Source organism: Photinus pyralis, unplaced genomic scaffold (assembly GCF_008802855.1).
Source record: "Photinus pyralis isolate 1611_PpyrPB1 unplaced genomic scaffold, Ppyr1.3 Ppyr1.4_LG3a, whole genome shotgun sequence".
NCBI classification, from domain to species: Eukaryota; Metazoa; Arthropoda; class Insecta; order Coleoptera; family Lampyridae; genus Photinus; species Photinus pyralis.
Window position 1 is genome coordinate 13,463,519 of NW_022170509.1, and position 23,067 is coordinate 13,486,585.

At 36.8% G+C, this 23,067-nt stretch overlaps 1 protein-coding gene across 10 annotated transcripts in view; it reads right to left on the reverse strand.

Moving 5' to 3' along the window:
- Nucleotides 1–202: 202 nt before the first annotated feature.
- The window catches only part of LOC116165516 (IQ motif and SEC7 domain-containing protein 1), a 61,493-nt gene continuing 38,628 nt past the window's right edge, over nucleotides 203–23,067 (reverse strand). For 4 of the 10 annotated variants that reach the window (XM_031480020.1, XM_031480027.1, XM_031480025.1 and 1 more), the window contains exons 2-8: nucleotides 7,704–7,940; nucleotides 7,387–7,650; nucleotides 6,285–7,281; nucleotides 2,923–3,397; nucleotides 2,673–2,867; nucleotides 882–1,049; nucleotides 204–813 (exon numbers count right to left, since the gene is read on the reverse strand). In XM_031480020.1, the coding sequence (XP_031335880.1) occupies nucleotides 605–813; nucleotides 882–1,049; nucleotides 2,673–2,867; nucleotides 2,923–3,397; nucleotides 6,285–7,281; nucleotides 7,387–7,650; nucleotides 7,704–7,940 (2,545 nt within the window). In that variant the 3' untranslated portion in view covers nucleotides 204–604. Of the gene's footprint in view, nucleotides 814–881; nucleotides 1,050–2,672; nucleotides 2,868–2,922; nucleotides 3,398–6,284; nucleotides 7,282–7,386; nucleotides 7,651–7,703; nucleotides 7,941–11,098; nucleotides 11,210–23,067 lie in introns of those variants that run through there. The other 6 variants (XM_031480023.1, XM_031480022.1, XM_031480021.1 and 3 more) reach the window with 4 other exon arrangements.

The window sequence follows — 23,067 nt, forward strand, 5'->3', positions numbered from 1 at the left end:
ATTATAGCAGTTCAATTCTTAATCCTTTCTCAGCAGAAATTTAAATTTATAAAATGATTGGGGTTAAGTGAGTTTTCTGTTCATATGGGGATCAAAGTACCTACACAGAGGGGGGAGTGATGGTAGGTATGAAACACATCCACCATGAATGCAATTTTTGATTTTAGGGACAAAACAAGTGGTAAATAAATACATTTCCTCGTGTTTATTAACTTATTAAAAAAACACTAATACATGGTAGTAAATTAATTTGAATTAATGTGTGAGAATGCCTAATATATTTACAGACGACTAGAAATGTTTTAATCTCTGATTAAGAATCAAATTTGAATTATATACAAATACTTACAAGATTAGGAATCGACAAGATGTTCAGTTGGATCTAGTATTTACATATAAGAAAAATTACACAGCGACACATTTAAATTAAATTCTTAGGTAACAATCTTTAATAACAAAATCAACATTTAATATGACTAAGTGTTGAAAATAACTGCCGACGAAACATTTTAACAGCCACAAGTAGATATACCGATTGGTTATTTGGTAACGTAACTATGATGGTGAAACGATATTTGGTAAATAATGACAAACTGCACCGCTTTTACACTTCAGTCGATTTAGATATAAGATACTGATTTTTTTTATTAAATATACCACCCAGAAAAGAATGTTGATAGTACACAGGCTTTCCTTTATTCGGAACCTTCTCAGAGCGTGAACAGGTGCTGGCCGAAGTGGACTGAAAGGAGACCGACATTCCGCTGTCAAGAGAACCTACGCTTCCGCGCCTTTGAGCTTTATCTCCTGCAACTACACTGACATCACAATCCCAACTTTTAAATCTTCTTATCCAAATTCATACACTAAATGCGACTTACATTGCTCGTGTATATCCAAAAGAGAATTGCTTAGCGCCGACCGCTTAATTTGCGACTCGTGCCCCACCTCGTCTAGGCTGCCGTCGATTAACGCCTGATTTTGAGAGCAGGGACACGGGCACGGGCACACCTCGACATCTGCGACGCCGCTATCACGATTTTCGGTACCTATAAAGAAAATTCACATCAAAATTTCTCAGTTATCTTTCAAAATCACACTAAATCTAAATAAATCCCTTGAAGCATGCGCATAAAAAGTTTAAAAGTACAGTTCAGAAGTTTCTCAAAATTCCTTTCAGATTTAGTTCTCTAAGATTTTGAGGGCTCTGCAGAATTGCATTATCTCAGAATGGTTTAATAGGTTCAACTTTTTTTTTTGAGGCCATGGACCTGCATTTTTTATTTCACAATATTGAAAGAGCTAGTCATTCTAAAAAAATACATGTATCACACTTGCATAGTTAAAAAACACGCTATCACCTTTAAAGCAACATTTACACAGAACAGCTTCCTAGCTCAAACCAAAAATCACGCTTTTGGACGAGTGTCTCCAAAAAAAATCGTTTCCAATGAAAGTTTATTATTTTTCGATGTAGAATAAGAATATTCAAGAAAAAGTCTATGTTTCTATTTGAAAAAATTAAGTTGCCCTATACTTGACCCTTAAGGGACAGTTGAAGTGTGTATACCATCATTAAATCCATAAATCATTTTTTTGATACCCCCACTAGTTTCCACAATAATCGAATGTCACAAGATGAATGGGACATTATCCCCTGAAACGGATATCTTTTCTAGGCAAAAATGCTATTTATTATCGTTCCGTTCCGAATTCCATGTCTATGTTATACTCGGACAAAAACGAAATTTACGCTTTAATAAAGTAATAATTATAATTACTTCGGGAGTCTATGCCTTTATTTTATAGTGGGCGGAGTGTTAGCTAATAGCCACTCTCCCGCCCCAACCCATTATACAATTACAAACAGCCATGCCTTCTCTGGGATTCGAACCCAGGACCATAGTATTCAAAGTTGGAGCTACTAATGTCAACTTATCTGAGCCATGCAGGTCAGCTCTGAGCCCGTTAATAAAAAATGTGGGTTACCATTTTTAAAAAACAGTTGTATAATATCACGGCGCTAAAAAATCATATGTTTAAAAAAGTTTTTGACTGGTTTTATTTTTTAACTGGATTTTTTTTAGAAAATCCGAAAAATGTTAAGTTTTTTTAGGTAAAATTTTTTCGGATTTCCTAAAAAAATCCCGCTCAAAAACAAAAAAGAAAATGTTGTACTTTTACTCAGTTTTTCATTCTGAACAACTGTTTATTTTTATTTATTTATTTATTCATGTTCATGTTAGAGTGTTCTTAATAACATTTGTGCGTATCTCGTCCCCATAAGGCACTTCACTGATACTTACACACAAAAAAAAACGTTTTTTGAATATTTGGCACCCTTGATTTTTCGAAACTAAAATTATGTCACAAATTAGTTTCTAACCCAGCAAGGCTGATCTCCATTTAAATTTCTGTATTATACAGGGTGGCTATTAAAAATGAAAGCAAAATTGTCACACGCAAACAAAAAAATTAAAAATCCAAATTTTAAAAAACCCTAGAAACTTGGAAATGATATTTTTGAAGTTTTAGATTTAAGAATATCCCCAGGCCTTAGAATCTTAAATTTTTAGATTATAAAATTGTATTCAATACTTAAATTTTTCATTCAAGTGACGTCCCAAAATTGTAAAAAATTTAAGCTTTTTCATTATATCACTCCCACATACCTGATCTATTGCCACGATTAGATTTTTGCCTCTCCAACTCAGCCTCAATTCGTAAATTCTCCATTTCATCCATTTCCAGAACGGACTCCTTCAAATCTTCAGCAAATTTGCAACGATCATGCTCATTCCGCGCATTGAAAGTCACCAAAACCTTCCCATCGACACGTTGAGATAATCGTATACCGTAGGGGTAGACTGGAAATGTGAATCGTTAAAGTGATGAATAATAACAAGTGAGCTTGTTACATACATGGTACCTCAAACAACGTGACGATCAAGCCACACAACGGGTAACTGTTTCTAAAAGTGTAAGTAACGGAAGATTTCTTCTTGCTCAAAATTTTCGTTATAACCAACAGGTCGTTGAAAAGGAAAACTTCGCGCTGATGAACGCCAGGCCTCTCCTTCTTATAAATGTCACCAATTTCGTACAATCGGCAATAACACACTAACCGCCTGTGCGGAAGAGCCAAGTTCGGTTTTTTACCGACGATCGTCGCTTGCACTTTCATCACTTGCGAAACGTGATCGGAGCCCGGCTTAAACTCGTTCGCCTTCACCCGTTCGTAAATACCGGCTAACATATCACTATCTATATCACCGCAATCGTCGATGCCGCGAAGATTCTTCGTGAAATCTTCCAATTTCATTCTTCGCTCGGGTTTTATATTTGGCGTATGTAAGTCGGTATTGAGCATTATTATTGCAAATGCCAGAACGAATATCTGAAAAATCGAAGAATTATTTTTGTAGTTAATTTAATAACAAAGACAAGAAAGTAATGGTGTAATGCATGCGAGCGATAATTTTTATTGTGGAGTGTCACAGGGTTCTGTAGCGGGGCCTACAACAAAAATAATGTTAAATAATGGTTCCGAACAACCTCTCAGAGACGAGCTACTGAGAGAGGCCCACAGGAAAAGTATCATGGGAAATAGCTGCTACTGAAATATTTTCCTATGCACTCGAGAATCGCAACCCTGATTAAACTTGCGTGTTTTATAAAAGGATACATCTGGTCGTTTGCGATAAGAAGTTTAATTTTTAAGCGAAATTTAATTAACGCATAACGCATGTTCACAGCTTGCGCATTTCATGTGGAGAGGTGGGAACGTTTGGCGCGTTCCGTCGTGACTGGCGTTTATCTACTCTGTTTGTGATTGGCGATTTATATAAAAATTTTAAAGAATGAGTTTGTTTTATGGTGGAAGTGATGGATCCTTTAAATACTGGAGACAACGTTTTGACAGTGCTTGTTTGCTTACGTGTTAGTAACGGTCGGAAAGTGTTGCACATTTTGATACGCTGTTATCTTGGACCGTCAGTCCTAGTTAATTGGTTGGAGACGTAATCGGGTTGAGAGATTGAAGTTTTAAAGTTCTAAAGTGGATTTGTAAAGTTTGCGAGAAGAAGCGTTTTGTCCGTTTTTGGAAAAAGTAGTAGAGGGCAGTTTTTGAATAGTCAAGCCTTTGGCCAAGGTTTGATCATTAATTAAAAGTAAAAGTCTTCTACCGTCCGAAGAACCGCCAAATTTTATCGTCTAATTCAACAAACCAGTTTCGTATTGTCTTGCCATCAAGATCCTGTTTGATAAAAAAAAGTGAAGTTTTCTGAAGCTGTCAGCGAGTGTTTTTGTGCCAGTTCTAGGTGCGCCTGGGTTTTTACAACCGCATTTATTGGATTATTTAAAAAAAACTGTAACGAAATAAGGTTTTTAGCGCATTTCCACAAAAATAAAAAAAATGCGCTATTGTGGCCACTTTGTCCGTCCGTCCGGCTGTCCGTCCGTCCGTCCGTCCGTCCGCCCGCTCGTTTTGCGACGCTACTAGTTCTTTATCTTAAGAGCTATTGTTCTACTTTTTTCGCAATTTGGTTCGTTATAGTGTCGAGGCTTGCACCAAGGAAGGAATTTTTTCTGCGTTTATTGCTAAAAAAGTTATTAATTATTAATAATTAAAGCGTTGTTTTCCCTTAGGCAATTAAAACGAGCGTGTCATCAAGAATCACTAAAGATGACATACTTCTCATACTTCGAATCTCACTTAAGATATGGTTTGTTATTTTGGGGAAATTCTAAATTTGTCATAAATATTTTCAAGCTGCAAAAGAGAGCCCTTCGTGTATTAGTTGGTATAGGGCCTCGAGACTCGTGTCGCCCCCATTTTATGAAATTAAACATACCAACTGTATATAACTTATTTATTTTCGAATGTGTAGTTTATGTACACTGTAATGTTCACTTGTTTAAACGTAACTCAGACTATCATGCTTACAGTACAAGACATGCTCAACTCATTAGAATACCAATAGCTAAATCTTCCATTATTAATAATTCACATATAGTAATAGCTGTGAAGATATACAATTGCATTCCTCAGGGTATAAGGTCAATTCCTTCACTTGATTTGTTTAAAAAAACGCTAAGAATCCGACTTAATTCCTTTGTTTTTTATTCTTTAAAGGAATTCTTTGATATTTTCCAGGAGCTTACATAGGTTAGTATTTATTAATTTTTGACTTTACATGTATATTTATATTTTCTTGTTGTTTGTTTACGCTTGTTTATAATGTTTGTAAATTTTTTGAATTATTCAACACCTCTCTGGTAAAGAATAAAAGTATCTATCTAAAGTATCTATCTATCTATTGTAAAAAAACCAACAAACCGTTTTTTACATGTTCCATAATTTTACACTTTTACCGTTTATTAACGATCCTAGAGATCATTTATAATTTTGTATTGTTGTCTGTCGTCTGTCTGTTGGTCTGTCCGTCTGTTCCTTTGCCTGTCTGTCCATCTATCTGTCCGTGTGAACGATAACTTTGTTTAGAAATGTTCGATCGCTTTTACATCTCCGTTAGTTATGAACTGAATTGCATGAAATTCAATATGGGTATAGCTTTAGCCATATAATACGCAATGCCAAAAGTTGAATCGAATCGATTCAAAATTCACAGTGCCCTTTTCGCATCTCGACCATTTATAAACCGAATTGCAAACTTTTTTTCTTATAAAAGTATTTAAATGAAATTTGATACATAGGTGCTTGGAATAAAAGAAAATCTAGCGCCAGTTTAAAAACTTTATTTTGCCCATGCGCAGTGCCAACTTTTTTTATCTATGGAAGCATTTAAGTGAAATTTGATACTTTGGCGCTTGGAACAAAGGAAAATCTAACATTAGTTTCAAAATTTAGGTTTGCGCATGCGCAGTTACAACTTTCTTATTTAGAAAAGCATTGAAATGAAATTCTTCTTAGAAATTGAAATAGCATGTCAAAAATGGATTGCTCATGTGCAACGCTATCTTTCATATTTGTGGACGGATTTTTACGATTTTAACAGAAGTTGCATCTTACAAATGGGAAATGAATGCAAGTGGAAATGCGCTTTATGTAAATCGTTTACGATTACTTTTTAACTTGTTTTAATTTATTGCCTGTCGAACGCCCGAGTGCGTGGTATTTGTCCATGTAGTATGTTTAGTTCAAGTTTATACCTTATGATGTAGGGCCACATGACGGAAGAGCAGTGTCTATCGCGCATAAAGTAAAATTTTTTGCGGTTTTTGGAGGGAGAATTCTGGAAAATATGAGTAAAAAATCTACTTACTGTATCTGGAGAGCGCAATCTCGCGACAATGTCGACATTGCATTGGCAGTATCTCTGCGAAAATATTTCCATTAGACGTTCAATTTTCTGTGCCTCTCCCGGCATGCGAAAGTGCTGTTGGAATTTTCGTAGAGCGACGTCGACCTGCATACCGGAAAGGTCAAGCTCCGATGCGAAGCAGTCGAGGACGGCCATACAAAAGGGACTTTGCAAATGGCCGAGGTATTCTCCGATCATTTGTTTGCTCAGACCTTTTCTCGAGATCAAAAACCGCGCGACGCCCTGCGGCGTATTCTCTAGGAACCCTCTTCGTATAAGATAGGTGATCCCTCTTTCGGGTTTCTTATTAAATAAATTTAATCCTACACGATACTGGCGTTTTCTAATCGTTTCGGAAATTTTGTAACTCGTTGGCGCGGTCTGTTCCGGTCGTTCGATTACATACGTCGAGGAACTGGAATTGGAGATCATTCCTAAGCTTGTTTCCAGCGAAGGTTCGGCATATTCCGGGATGTGGCCCTTGCGTTTCCATATAGGTGAACCGGAAAATTCGCACTGAACTCGATCTGTCGATATGCTACTGTCGCTACCTGAGCTCTGTACGCTCGACAAGGATCCATTTTCGGTCGTTTTGCTCAGTCCATTTGATCTGTGATGGCGTGGGTCTACTGATCTCGACGATATGCTCGAAGTTCGCTTGGGAACCTCGGGTGGAACTCTTCTTGTACTTTGGCTGCTACGAGAACGAACAAACCCGTTATTGGTGCTAGAGGGGGTACCACAAGAATTTGGGCTACTAGCTTGTTGGAGGCTATGAGGTTCGGATTTATTTTCTATGGGAGAGGAATAATAATGAGCGCTAGGTGAATAGCTCTCCCAACAAACTGTCGGGGTTCCAGATTGACTACGGGGAAGCGGGCTGCTATCTACATTTCTTCGTTCTCTCAAAGATAATGAACGTACAGGGATTGCTCGAATTGTTCCACATTCATGACCGCTGTAAATTTAGATAAAATAATATTCGGAAAAATTTGGAAGTCGTACAGAAGAAGAAGAAATGAGAAGTGTTTTAGCGCAAAGCGCAAACATCGAGTATACTCACTTTTCAAAATTTCGCATGTATTCTGGCTCGCACACTTCCCCTTCACCGAGAGTACTACGCGCGTCGTCACCATTCGTTGGTATTCGCCGACTAATACGCTTTTCCGCTTTCGCCATCGCCGTGATCGCGGCGAATTTCTTAAGGAGAGTGTATCTCCTAAATGCCCTTTGAATCGTGAGAGCTGCATTACGAGCCTTAACACCACCATATCTACGTTCCAGCACTTCTATTTGCTTGTCTAACAGATCTTGAGATAATTCGTACCTGTTGAGGAAGAAGTGTAAATTATGGCTAGACGAAAGGGATTTAATACTCACATAGTTTGCACTCGGGTGCGTTTCAAGATATCACCATTCCTCAAGGACCCTTTCTTATGTAGAGGTTGTGTTACGGACACGTATCCGGAACTGTTCGGTGTATACAGTGTACTTGGCGTGGGTGATGCATAGTTCTGGGATTGGATATAGTTAGGTGCTTGAATATATGTTTGCTCCTGAATATGAACGGAACCTATTGCTGGCGATATAGGAGACCTCTCCATCTTAGGAGGAAAACTGAAAGGAAAAAAGACGATAAGAAAACGTATTTCTTGCTGTTCCACCCTGTAAGCCTAGTTCTCCATGGCACACGCCCTATATTATAGCAGAACGTTTGATGAAGTAAAAAATTAGGCTACAGGAGTTGGGAAAATGTTCACTCAAAAGGTTCAATTGTTAAAAAAATAGTGCCATCATTCGATAATACAATACCAAATTACCTTAATCCTCAAACTGTTGGGATTAGTCCAGGCTAAATAGCTCTAAAATGATTTATTTTCAAAAAAAATTAGTTACCGGGCGAAACCGGGTTTTTCAGGCAGGTGAAATGAATAGAAATTGGGAAAAAATAATTAAAACAGCTGAATTTTTCCGCGGGTGAAATTACGGGGGTTGAAATGGTTGGAAAGTGGTATTTTGCAAATTGTGGCAAAACTATTGATTTTAGACGAAAATGTTAAATATAAAAGTTATAGAGATTAAAAAAATGAGCAACTTTTGTATCTACACTATTTTCACATAACCTCAAATTTTCCTAGAAAAACCGGAAAAACTGTTTTTTTTCCGTTTTTTATTCTTATTTTTGCGAAAAAATGTCGTAGGGGTTTGAAATTTGGAGGTAACATAACCTGTTTTATGATAAAACAGAAGATAATTGTTTGGGCCTATAAAGTTGAACCGTTTCCAAGATCTCACGATTTCTGTAAAAAATCACCTCTTTTTCAAGGGGATGAAAAATCTATTTTTTTTCATCCTACAGAGGTGCGCGGGGTAGCAAAATTTTCGTAACGACTTACATTTTAATAATCAAAAATAAAAAATATTATTCCAATAGAAAAATTTCAAGAAAAGCGGCAAAAACCGGGGGAACAATTTTAAGATACACCGTCTTTGACAGTAGGTAAATAGGCTTTTTTGCAAATAAATTAACGTGTTGGATCCGCACTAATAAAAAGTTTTGGAAATCTGTCTTCTCTCTCCTCTTTAATGTTGCTAAAATATTTTCTTTTGTTTCCCAGTGCCCAACTGCCCTAATTAAAACATCTTTATTGTTTTTTTTTCTGCATTTTTACCGCAATAAAAGTAATTTGAAGTAAAATCGAATTCTTTTGCTTCCTGAACAATATGTTTTTGTTCACTAATTTTTCTTCCTGCCTGTTTTACAGCTGATGGGATTAAGCTGGGCCTGTTGATCGTTAATTTACAGGAATTATGAATAAAATCCTCATAAAGTTTATTCCTGCAGGTTTGACATCTCAAATCATTTGCTTTTGGCCGGTAAAACCAACGTTCATATTGCAGATTTTGCAAGTTTATCAACAGGCCCAACGCAATTGCATCAGCTATAAAACAAGCAGGAAGAAGAGTCAGTGAACAAAAATAAATTGTTCAAGAATCAGGAAGCAACATACATAATTCGATTTTATTTCGAATTGCTTTTATTGCGGTAAAAATGCAGAAAAAAGAAATAATAAAGATGTTTTAACTAAAACAGTTGAGCATAAGATAACAAAAAAGAATATTTAGGCAAACATTAAAGAGAAGGAAGAAGACAGATTTCGAAAAAATCTTTATTAACAACCATGTTGATTTATCATGTCAAAAACCGTGTATATATTAAAACTGTTTTTCCGGTTTTTGGCGATTTTCGCAAATTTTTGCTATAGGAATAATATTTTTTATTTTTGTTTATTAAAATATAAGTCTTCCCGAAAATTTTGCTACCCCGCGCACCTCTGTACGATGAAAAAAAATAGATTTTTCATCCCCTTGAAAAGGAGGTGGTTTTTTTCAGAAATCGTGAGATCTTGGAAACGGTTCAACTTTATGGGCCCAAACAATTATCTTCTGTTTTATCATAAAACAGGCTATGTTACCTCCAAATTTCAAACCCCTACGACATTTTTTCGCAAACATAAGAATAAAAAACGAAAAAAACAGTTTTTCCGGTTTTTCTAGGAAAATTGGAGGTTATGTGAAAATAGTGCAGATACAAAAGTTGCTCATTTTTTTAATCTCTATAACTTTTACATTTAACATTTTCGTCTAAATCAATAGTTTTACCACAATTTGCAAAATACCCTTTCCACCCCTTTCGTGATTTCACCCGCGGAAAAATTCAGCTATTTTAATTATTTTTTCCCAAATCCTATCCATTCCACCTGTCTGAAAAACCCGGTTTCGCCCGCTAATTTTTTTATACAAAAATATTATATAGCCTGGACTAGATGGAGTTTTCGTGTATAGTAGATTTGGATGGCAGAGCAACATTGGCTAAAACCAGGGGGAACAGTAAGCAAACTGAGATAGGGTTGCATAACATTAATTTCATACAGATCAAGCAGAAAAAACCAACCCGACGATACGTATGTACCTACGTTATCGGTTACCCAAAGCAACAGGGCGCATTAAGACCTGGATCCTTAATCTTGGGATTAAATGGTAGAACAGTCGCCTAAACTTGGAAAGACTGAACCTCTCCCCTTTGGACACTACTTTTTTAATTTTTTCCCATTTGAAATTACAAAGTTTCCCACATTTTAAAATATTTGTAAAATTCGTACAAATCATAATATACATTTTCTCAACATAATACCGAAACATTTCCAAAATTTCTAAAAAGCCCTACATTAATACACTAAATATATGTGAAAAATGCCCTAATAAAATAACCGAAAAATAACTGACCTGCAGTTGGAAAAGCTTGAATAATTCTTTTTGCCTACTATAGTAAACACTTTGTTCAAAACCGAACAACAAACTAAGTACCTGAATCATACAGTGCGTGATTTAGAAAGGGCATGCGTTTTTTCCACGTGAGAAAAATTGCCTTACAAATCTCATTTACAAAAAAATCAACAACATTCAAAATCAGTAACCTGTCATTGTCATAGATGAAAACGCCTACTGTTTTTACTAATTGTAATATTTGTGGTGCCAGTGAAATTCCGCTTTTGACGAAAATAATCTTCGTGTCATTCACTCATACTTGGTAAAATGGTCTTAAGTTAATGCCATACAATTTTTGTACGTCGACGTTCAAAGACATCGATCCATATCCGGCACCGAGACCTTCGCAAGTGTCATTTACTTTGATTACTATAATCGATGTCACCCTCAATGCGAGTTTGAAAAATCGCGAATTTACTAGTAAACAAAAGAAATGTAACAATTACCTTCCAACAACAAATCCAGATATACAAATAATCATTTTGTCGAAACTTTCTTCGTCGTTCACTTAGAAATGGTACATTTGAACAAGTTATACCGTAAGCGGCAGCTGACAAACTAAACGTATCTTTCGGGATTCAGATTTCAGGCCCCTTTTAATCACCTTTCATGCGATCAGGTAGTAAGGGAAATAAGGCTAGAAAGAGAGCAAAATATTAGGAGGAAAAAATATCGAGGAGCAGCTGCTGGTCTTTTCAAAAGCTTCGGGTGGCCACATGTCGCCGAATTAAAGACGTAGTGGTCTACGTATGGGATTGCGGATTGTATTCCACTTTAACGAAAATTCCGATTTAATTCGACGCTGGCGTCGCGATGCCGCGTTTATTCTTAAATTGCAGGTTCCCAAACACAGCGACGGATGTACAGGAAAAAAACGCAATAAAAACTTTAATAGTACACTAAAAGAAAAAAAAACACATCTTCAGCTTCATAGTCAATTCGGGCACAATTGCGTGTAAAAACTTGCCTTTTCGATTTCTTAACTAAAGCTTTCAGATCTAGATTCTGTCACAGTGTTGGCCAACACTATTCCAAAAGTGGCAGTACACAACTGAATTTATTATCAACTTTCTGTGAATATGACTGTAAGTACGTTCTTCCTGCCTTGACCAATATTTTCGATGAGTGTTAGGAGAATACCACAAGAATCGATGAAAAACTCACTGAAAGTTACGAGTGCAGGACGGATCCCCCGATATAGAAGAAGTGAGGCTTAAATTTCAAAACTGTTTGCAGAGGTCCAACCAGATTTCCTAGAAATTGAAAAATATGCTCGATTGGAGTTATACGCGGGTGCACCATCCTGTTGAAACCACCAGTTTCCAATTTTTGTTTTTTTGTGTGCCTTACGTCGTTGTATTAGCAATAATGCTACTCGGTACAGCATGTAGGTACTTTTTTAACGGGCCATAGAAAAAATAAAGTTGTTGATGATTTTTCCGAAACGAAACGTTGTATTGAAAATTTCTCAACGTTATCTTGTCGAGTTCAAATAATGGCAATAAGAAAATGTTCTTTGTATCTGTGACATCAGAACAAAATAAAGACGAAATCTGCAAATTTCGGTTTTTGTAGCATATCTTCGGAAGTAATCGAAATCTTCTGGATTGGGCATATTTTCTCTAATTTGACCATCTTCGGAGATCCCCACCCCATGATAGACATCTTTATCTTAGACACAGTGTAATTAACATGGGAGTTTGGCAAAGACGAGACGTAATCTTTTAAATGGCCAAAATATAGTATAAGTATTCACGTGGTGATTTATAAACAAACTCAAAATCAGTGACATTCCAATCTGATCATTAATAAAACAAAAACGAATTGTACAGGGCAGGTGCTCATACAAAATATTTCCATTTGAACATTTTCACCTGCTTCGTTCAGATGTAGGCAATAAACTTTAATCACCTGTGTGTTAAGATGATTAGTAATTACTATTGTCGACAAAACCAGGGCCATTCCAATTTTTCCTGAATTTGTAACAATTTCACATTTTACGTAATTGAAACGCTAATGACTACAACAAAAGAAATTATCTTCTTGTCCTAGTCTAGTATCGTCACGTGGAAAACCCCCAGGCGAGGTTAATGATAATTGGCACATTAGTAGCCCGTGCACAATTTAAACCAATTTGTTTATATTAACAAACAATCCGGTTGTTTGGGTTGATCCAGCAAGACACGTTCAAGATGTTTTCAGGTACGCCGGAGCAGCGACACGCGCGGGGTATCTGGCCGACAGCTGGCAGGTGCCAAAGTATAGGGTCCACCTCGATAAGGTTAAGCAGATGTTCGTTCGAGAGCAGACGTTTCACTGCCACCCCTTAAGAAAAATCGTTGTAACCCATATGTGCGCTTTTGTATATCTTCAAAATTATATTATTGCACGAAACTGTAAGGAATTTAGGTAATTGTGTTCATTAGCGCACTTCAGAAAATATCTACCGGATGTTGACATCGGTTTTGTTTTCTCTGCACTTTCATTTTTTAAATATACCGATTCGAATGAATTTGTTACAAAAATGCCTTCAAACCCATGCAAATATATATTTTTTTAATTCTTTACTTACCCCTCGCTACAATCAAAATTAGTAGCATCCCCTACGATTCAGTTTCTAATAAAATTGTTAGAAAACCACAATTTAAGGTAAAGTAATAGTCTACAAGTACCACCCCTTACAGGGAATCAATAAAATTTAGATGCAAACGTTTCAATTTTTCGAAAAAAAAATGTTAACCTTTTGGTCGTTTTGCCACAAATGTAGGGGTGTTTTACTACTGATCGTATAAACTACCTTCATGAATATTCTATCCGCACGTGCCAACCCTTTAATAGAGAATCAAATGTCGACATACACATTTTAATGTTTTCAGAGAAATTTTACGTTTCTATTTACCATCAGTGTAATAAGAGAGAATTGTTCATTACTGTTAATTTTATCTGGTGTTAATTCAACTAATCTGCTGCTGTACTTGGGCAAAAATAAAAAAAATCCTTATTCTTATAAATCATACTTAGGGATCTTTTGATTGTTATTAATTCTACCTGCACTGTATAAAGCCTTAAATAGAATCAAGAAAGGTATAAAAATTTTACGCTTTTATTCGTTTTACATACAGGGTGAGTCGCTAACTTGGAGTAAATTCAATTTTCGGGAAGACGCTCGGACACGGGAATTAGTATTTTAACCTACGCTCTTTTTTTGTGTAAAAAATGTTATACAGAGTGTCCTAGATATACATCATCTATTATTTTTTTAAATGGCAACAGACAAAAAGGAGCTTATTGTTTCACTAACGGTCGGCTGTTCGAGCGGCTTTTATAAATCGATCGAGATCTCGTCAACGGAATACCGTAGAACTTTCGGGTTTTCTTCGTTATATTCGTACTATCGTGTTATTCCTGCATCGCTTAGTCTTAAAGCCATCCCCATTCCCCCATGTGTTCAAAAATAAGGAAATATAATATCACAGTGTGTATCAATGTCAGTTTTTTCGTTTAATAATAGTCCTGGCCGTCAAACCAAGTTTTTCAAAGGGTTGAGAGAACTTTTCCGATTAGAAATTTGCTATACAGGCATATTTGGATTGGAGTACGAAAATCTGTTAAGCACATAGTAAATGAAACACCTGTCGAGGTAGCTCCAATTTACGTGAACTCATATGGATCAATTCCGACGAAGTTGCAAGTGGCGAAAGAAGCGAGGAAAACAAAACTGATTGTTATTAATCCTACCCAGTGCCGTTTTTAGGCATGGGCCACCTGGGCCCGGGCCCAGGGCCCCGAAATCCTGAGGGGCCCTCAAAATTTCGTGTGAATGAAAAAATTTTTGTGTAAAATCTGCCGCCTGTAAATGCAGATTTAAACAAAATTAATGCATAGAGTAAGGGATACAGGAAATTCTAAAATCCTGCAGATCGTGTATACAGGGTGTTTTTTTGGGAGCTTTAGTTAAACGTTTCTGGGAAAGTAAAATAGTAGGTTTTTGAAAATTTGTACTTAGGAGTTACTCTGAAGGCCGAATCTATGTAAAATATTTTCAAAATGGCCGCACTTCCGGAAACACCGGAAGTAGATAGTAACTTCGTTATTTTAAATGGCAACCCCTATTTTTGCATTTTTGGATTCTACGTGAAATTTCAGTTCTTTTGATACCCATATGTCATATCTGCCATTTATGGTTTTTAAGTTATTTTGACTTTAAGAAAAAAATGGCGGACGCAGATGGTACCTTGATAATTGATTACTTGAAAAAGGTTATAGTCATGGCAACCCATTTTTATCAGTGCATAGAGAATGAATAGGGCTTTCTTTTAGTGTACTTAAAAAAAGTTAAGTTGCGTACAACCACACCTATGGAGATCCAAATTTAAGAAACTTCAAAGTCTATAAACTCAGTTTTTTTAAATGGAATGATCATGTTCTTAATATTGCATGAGATAGAGAATCGAAATTGGCATATTTTGATATTAGGTACATGTTCCTATAGCTATCTTTAACCGTTTCTGATTTATTCCCATTTCATTGAATTGATGCCATTTTTTTTCGCATTTTCTTTTTAGTAGTTGGCCATGATTTTATAACAATCGAATTTTAAACAAATCAAGGAATGGATTCTTTAATACCACTGATTCTAGTTCTAGTCTAAATAATTCATTAATAAATAACTCATTTATTAAGGATATAGGACATAAAATTTTTGAAAAATCTAAACAGTCGTTCAACTGAATTTCTTAAACAACGTATAAGTCTGGAAATTAAGAGAGGTAATGCGATATCTGTTCTAGCAACAATTCCATACCAAAAATGTTTCAACGAAGTTTTTTATTTTGCATTGAATTTAATTTGTTAATCTTAAATACCTATTCTCTTGTAGAGCTTTGTATCACTTGTGCTTCAACGGTTTGTAGTGCATTAGGGGTACAAAATTTCCAAAATTCATACAATTTCGTTCCAGTTTTCGAATGAATGTAAGGAAAGCACGCGCCGCGATTCTGCCCATTTCACCATAAATAACAATTAATTTCCAAAATAGGTGAAACCACTGCGAGTCATTTTTCGATTTTTGAAAAACTTATGTTAACCTATAACAGTGGGTGATGGATTAGTGTCACTAGATTTGTTTAAAATTCAATTGTTATAGAATCATGGCAGACTACTAAAAAGAAAATCCGAAAAAAATAGTGTCAATTCAATAAAATGGGAATAAGTCAGAAACTGTTAAAGATAGCTATAGGAACATGTATTGTCAAAATACGCCCATTTCGATTCTCTATCTCATGGAATAGTAAGAACATGGTCATTCCATTTAAAAAAACTGAGTTTTTAGTCTTTGAAGTTTCAAAATTTGGATATCCATAGGGGCGGTCGTACGCAACTTAACTTTTTTTTAAGTGCACTAAAAGAAAGCCCTATTCATTCTCTATGCACTGATAAAAATAGGTTGCCATGAATACAACCGTTTTCAAGTAATCAATTATCAAGGTACCATCTGCATCCGCCATTTTTTTTCTTAAAGTCAAAATAACTTAAAAACCATAAATGACAGATATCGACATATGGGTATCAAAAGAACTGAAATTTCACGTAGAATCCAAAAATGCAATAAAAAATAGGGGTTGCCATTTAAAATAACGAAGTTACTATCTACTTCCGGTGTTTCCGGAAGTGCGGCCATTTTGAAAATATTTTACATCGATTCGGCTTTCAGAGTAACTCCTAAGTACAAATTTTCAAAAACCTACCTATTTTACTTTCTCAGAAACTTTTAACTAAAGCTCCAAAAAAAACACCCTGTATAAGGTTACCATTTAGAAAGTTAAAAAGTCCTAATAAGTGATAGAAACCCTAAAGTGGGTATTACACTGAGGTATTGCCCATGGGTAAGACGTTGACTTTGCAGTTCGATAAAATAAAAGTCCGGTTACTTTCGTCACAAAATGCAAACATTGTGACGTTTTTATTGAGGGTAAGGAGGGCCTCCACGAACGAATGGCCCAGGGCCCCGAAAAACTTAAAAGCGGCACTGATCCTACCTGGACTATATCAAGCCTAAACTAGAATCAAGAAAATGTAGGTGTAACCGTATAAATTTTGCGAAAAACATTTTAAGCTTTTGTTCGTTTTACATACAGGGTGAGTCTCTAACTTGGGAATAATTCAGTAACTCAAAAAGGATTTTTTTTTAAAACGCTCGGACACGTCAATTAATATTTTACGCTGCCCTCTTTTTGATGTCATAAAATGTTATACAGGGTGTCGCAAATTTGATCGACTATTTTTTTAAACGGCAACCCTAATTTTTTATGACTATTCTTAAAAGGTATATGAAGTTACATATAGGTGTGCCAAATTTCAAATTTTTATTTCTTGGCAAATCCTATGACCCCGTAGGGTCACACCGCACTGTCGATTTTCTAGATCCGCTTTGCATGCGGTTTATTACTTTTGAAAATACTGAAGACGCACTTGAGAGGTTACCGTTTCATATCGGACGCAGGATGCAAAAGATAATAAATGCTCTAGAAATGGAGGTGTCTATTAACTTTGTAAGTGTACCAGTAAAAGAGAATTTCCCGTGGATCGGGTTTCATTTGATCGCGCCTAGTAGAGTTGCCCTTAGAGTGTCAAAAATCAAGAAGGGGAACAAAGCCGAATTTCGAGTAAACTTAATGCACAACGTCATGCAGAATTTTATTGTGATTAATTTTCCCCTTCGAAGATCCTTGTAGCTCTACAAATAGCAAAGCTATTGCCAAAAAAGCGAAAAATATCATTTTTTTAAATGCCAAAAAAGTATTTTAACAAACCCTTGGTGATTTTTTCTCAGCTTTCTGATGGCGATGCTAAAAATAAAATTTTGATTACTTCTGCTCGATTTTCTGATTTCTTATGGCCGCCATTTTTGTTTGAGATTCAACGATTATAGCTCCGATGTTTTCTGCGGAAGTCTGTTTTGATATTAACACTTTCTCTGACCACGTGTTGATCCCCTTTTTGCCACAAATTAATTTTAATTTAAATATTGACATTACATAATGAACATGAAAAAAATCACCCTGTATACTTATAGCTTCAATATTAATCAAAATACTTTGCAGAGTAAAAAACCATGAAGTATAGTATTTTCGCTGTAGCTTTGCCGGTTTGTAATTAGGAATTCTCACTTGTAAACGGTATGGTTCAAGGTTCATTGTATATCAATGGTTAATAGCCTTGTTTACCCCTAATTACTTGGGGCGTTCAGAAATACGCAAAATGTAAGTAAGGTGAGAGTGATATACATAAGCTAGAAAAGAACAAGAACGATGTACGGATGTGTCTTCGAAAAAATAATAAAACTGTCAAAAACATTTTTTGATACAGTAGTCGCTCGGTAATCCGGCACCGAAATTTTTTCGTCTATGTCGGATTACTGGAGTGGCTGGATTAGTGGATTTGTATGGGGAATAAATTCCATCATAGATTCCTACAGTAAAAGGGACAAAAAGTCCGCCATCTTGTCCAAGTGACAGATGAGCACTGGCGAGAGCACGGGCTACTAGTAAGCACTGTCAAGGTTAGGACAGGACCGAACGCGAAAACAATTTTTTCCAAAAAGCTCAATCGCTCCATAATCAGGCACTAAATGCCAGACTATAGAGCGCCGGATTACCGAGCACCTACTATACATGAGTTTTTAACGCCGTGACGTCATACAACTGGTTTTTTCAAATAGTAATCCACATTTTCTATTAACGAGTGATTTAAATACGAGCATTAACCGCGAGCAACGTTACTTGACTGTATATAATAAATGAATTATTAGTAATAAACATAAACAAAAGTAAAAAAAAAATTGTTTCAAACCCCACTCGTGGGGTGTTGCCGCGTAACACAACTGTAAATGATGAGTAACGGGCAAACATAGACCATAACAGCTACCAATTAGCGAAAACCCAAAGCCTCTAGGCGGGCCGAGATCTCGATGGAACAGACAAGACGACGGAAAATCGAGCACATAAACGTTACCTCAACTTTCTTGTGCTACGCTAAAAAGCGCGTGAAGTCGCAACAACGTGGTTATCGAGTATCGCGAACTAATTAGAATTATTAATTTAAAAAAGAGTAAATGTCCGAGTATAACAAAGACATGGAAGTCGTAACAGAACGATTATAAATAGCGAGTTATTGCCTAGAAAAGATATCAGTTTCAGGGGATGATTTATTGGAATTTAACTGCACCTGCACAAGCGGCCACTTCTTTTGAGAGTTGCGGTACACTTTGCGACTGCCAGATTCATAATCTTACATTTTAAGGTCACCTAATGTCGATTAGCGGGCATATCAAAAAATGACTCCTATAAAATATTCTTCATATAGAGCGGCCTATTTAATGATGCACATCTTCACATAACTAGCCCTTAAGGGTGAAGTCTCGGGTGAAGTGTAGAATAACTAATTTTTTCAAATAGAAACAAACCTTTACTTTTAATTGGACATTCTTATGCTACATCGGAAAATAATGAACTTTCGTGGAAAACGTTTTTTCGCTACACTTACCATTTTCTGAAAACACTCATCTAAAAGCGCGATTTTTGGTTTGAGATAGGAAGTTTTCCCAAAAAATTGATGCCTATTTCTAAATTTTGTGGACTACATTTGAATATTCATAAAAATAAAATAGTCGCTAACAAACCTGCCCTAAATACAATTTATTCGTCCCCTAAAACAAACCAATAAAGTTGAAGTGTATGTGTCTAAATATGTCATTATCAGTGCATTTACAATTAAAATGAATTCCGTAAATACGAACCCCTGAAGTAAAATTGCAATGATTCATCAATGATCGTATCCAGGTCAAAGGATGTTAATTAACTAATTAATTAGTGCTATTAGTATCTTTATCGTTAAAGCGCTCGCACTATCTCCATTTTCGTATCACTGGCCAAAATGTTTGTTTCCTCACTTTGTATCCCAATCGAGTATAAAGCTGGCCACCTTCCTGTAAGCGGAAGTGCAACAAAACGCATACAAAAACATAATTCTTCTTCAGAAGACTGATTTCCGTATACAATCTCTCGTTTCGAGACAGTTTGATTACGAATATCGCTGAGGTGTGCCCAATAGGAGTGCCATCAGGTGGGAAGAAACGCACCCTAACAACCCCTATACACAATAATCAGTTTGACTTTCATGTGCCTACTTTATGTAACAATTAAGCGGTAATTATAGAGAGATACTTTTGCAATTTTTAAGCGAGTTCATTGTTCCCCACGTTAAAACAAATGATATATCGGATGTGTCAACGGTTTCGGACGGCTAATTCCATTAGTTTCTGAAAACGTCTATTTTTCATTTGCATCTATATATACTAATATACGCAGGCGAACTACATCTCCATTATCGTGCAAGTAGCAACAATGCACTCAGTAATTTAATTCCATCGTGTAACGGAAATTGAAAATGGAACACTTAAAACGGATACCGCACTCAACGCAAATAGGTAGTTGCACATAAGTAACCCAATAATTAAAATGTAACACTTAAACATCTGATCACGTAGTAAACGGTTATTCGTGTTTAATGCATTATGCACATCATGAAATGATAATAAATGGCACGCTTTTGTAAACATCCACTAACTCGATTAGCTGAACCTTCATAAACGAATATTTTGGTGGCCTCTTTTGAGGCAACCTACATTTCTAACAAAAATGATTCCATTTCACACACGTATTGCCAAACAAGTAAACTGTAGTTTTTCAAAAGATATCCAAATTTAGATATATAGCTCAAGTGTCAATTGCCTATTTTTTTACATTAAAAATGAGTACCTACTACGCCTTTTTAATACCACCCTGTGTTCGGTTCCGGCCAATTAATTATAAATAAGTTGTTGCCAAAATAGGAGTTGAAAGTGCATTATGAGTACTACCTTGCTTAACATTTATTACCTCAATAAAAAATAACTACAGTAATTATTTTCCGAAGCGATGACATTACTTGTGACATGTTACTGGTATTGCCCAGTTTGAATGTCACGAGATGACAAAAAGGCACTGTGAACGTTGAATCGATGAGGCTCCACTTTTGGCATTGCGTATTATATCGCTTAAGCTATGCCCAGTTTGAATTTCATGCAATTCGGTTCATAACTAACGGAGATATCAAAAAGGCCTTCCAATTCATGAACTCCGATCTACAAATTTGGACAAGAATCCACCCGCATCGTAATCGGTCCATCCGTTCTCTTTTAAATCGATGGACTTAAAGCCATCGAGCGAGAGATCGGCCGATTGCAAGACAGAATAATCGTCTCACTTAACAACTCGACACTAAAAAGGTAATATTTTTACTAATTGTATTGTTAATTGTGTGACGAATTTACTGTTTGTTATTTATTGTTGTTGTTCCAAACACACACACAATGTTGTGGGGCTTGAGTGATTCAGCGATCAAGGAATGCATGTACCATCGGACTCCACCCGAGGAATGACGGTGGACGAAATTATATACATCCCACATGGATAAAAAAAACAACAACAAACCAGAGGGAAGGAAGGGAGCGTCCTCGAATACCTCGCAAACTCTGCGGGAACCCACTGAAGCATCACCGCCCAGGCTACCAAGTCAACCTATGGTCAATCTAGCAACGACGCATAAAGCTATTATGTACAGTCAATGACAAAAGTAATGATCGCCGAATACGTAAATCCTGCAGCATACGCAACCAACATTTGAATATATTGTGAAACTTGGAAATGAACCGACAAATTAAGGTATCTCCTCCTTGAAGAAACCGACGGAACCTGATGTGATAGGCATGTTGCTGCTTATGCGGCAGAGTTTACCTATTAGGCGATCATTACTTACATCATCGAGTATCTTTGACTACATAACGAACTGGCAAGTCAGTTCAGAGGCGATTTCATTTGAAATTAACTGCAAAAGGCCCGTCCAAAAGCGTTATCACAAGGTAACGGAGATTCCCCTTTACAAGCACCCTCTTAGGAGCCGCCTCTCGGATCCTGTCGACTTATAGGACAAAGTAAATTTCCTTCCCAACTCCATTGTGGAATCATTTGAACAGACATGTCCTCTGAGGACTGAGGATAACCTCCCTGGTGGTGCAGCGCAGAAAACTCGAGGAAGAGTAAAGCTATAGCCGATTGAGAGGTAAATCTAAGGCTATATAAGAAGGATATTAGGAGGCATCAGAGAGAGCCATGGAAGAGTTTTTGCAGCTCTATAGAATCCACCTCCTCTGCATCTCACCTAAATAAAATTGTAACAAAACGTTCGTATTATTACCCAGCTAGCCTCAGACGGGAGGATGGTTCCTACACAGACAACCTCTCAGAAACAGCCGAGGTACTGAGATACGCTCACTTTCATGGAGCCACCACTAGGGCATACCCCCAAATCCCCTTCACTCCCACAGAGAATTACTGTGTGATTGACAGTCAGATGGTAGATGTGGCGAGGGTAACCTTGGCGGTGAAATCATTTTCAGCATACAAACCAACGGGATTGGGCGGCATAATACCAGGTCCAGCTCTCCTGCAATTGGGACTGGATGTTATTCATATCTACCTAATGAGATTACTCTTTCAAATAGAAACCTAAACAATGGAGAGATAAAAATTGCTTTTGTCCCCAAACCTGGCAAAGGTGATTACTCCACACCTAAAACGTATCGTCTGTCGTTTCTCCTTAAGATAGTTGAAAGATACAGAGTCAACTCTGCACTGCGTCGTAGGGTGGATTGAGAGGTTACATCGTCATGGCGTAACGTCAGTCCTACGAGTCTAGATTGTTCGGCTGCTGAAACTCAGATCAGTGCAGATCAGCGTTGGCGACGAAACACTGAGGTGCACACTAGTGAGAGGATGTCCCCAAGGTAGGGAGGTATCACCATTCCTGTGTAAACAGCCTCATTTGTCGCCTCAACGACAGCGGTTACTATACGCTGGAATATGCGGACGATATATCCATACTAATAACCGGCAAATTTGAGGCTACCCTATGCAGTCTGATGCAATTAGCTCTCACAGTAAAAGAAGAATGGTTTAGGAACACTCCTTATCCACCAACCCTAGAAAAACGAAGATAGTTCTCTTCGGGAAAAAAAAGAAAGGCGGGGGTCTTCGAGCTCCCCTGCTATTCCAAAATCACCTCCAATTTTCAGAGATACTGGGCAACAAACTAAAATGGACAAAACAAATAGGGATTTCTGGCAATGCCGCCGTGCAATTGGCGGACTTTGGGGACCATCCCCGAAGGCTGTCTTGTGAATGTACACTGCCGTGATTACACCCATGTTCTGTTGTGGAGCAATCTGGTGGCCTACAACCAGAGTCTCGACAACTATAGCACTTCTTAATCATGTGCAAAGACTAGCGTGCCTCCACAGTCGCCATGGAAACCCTTC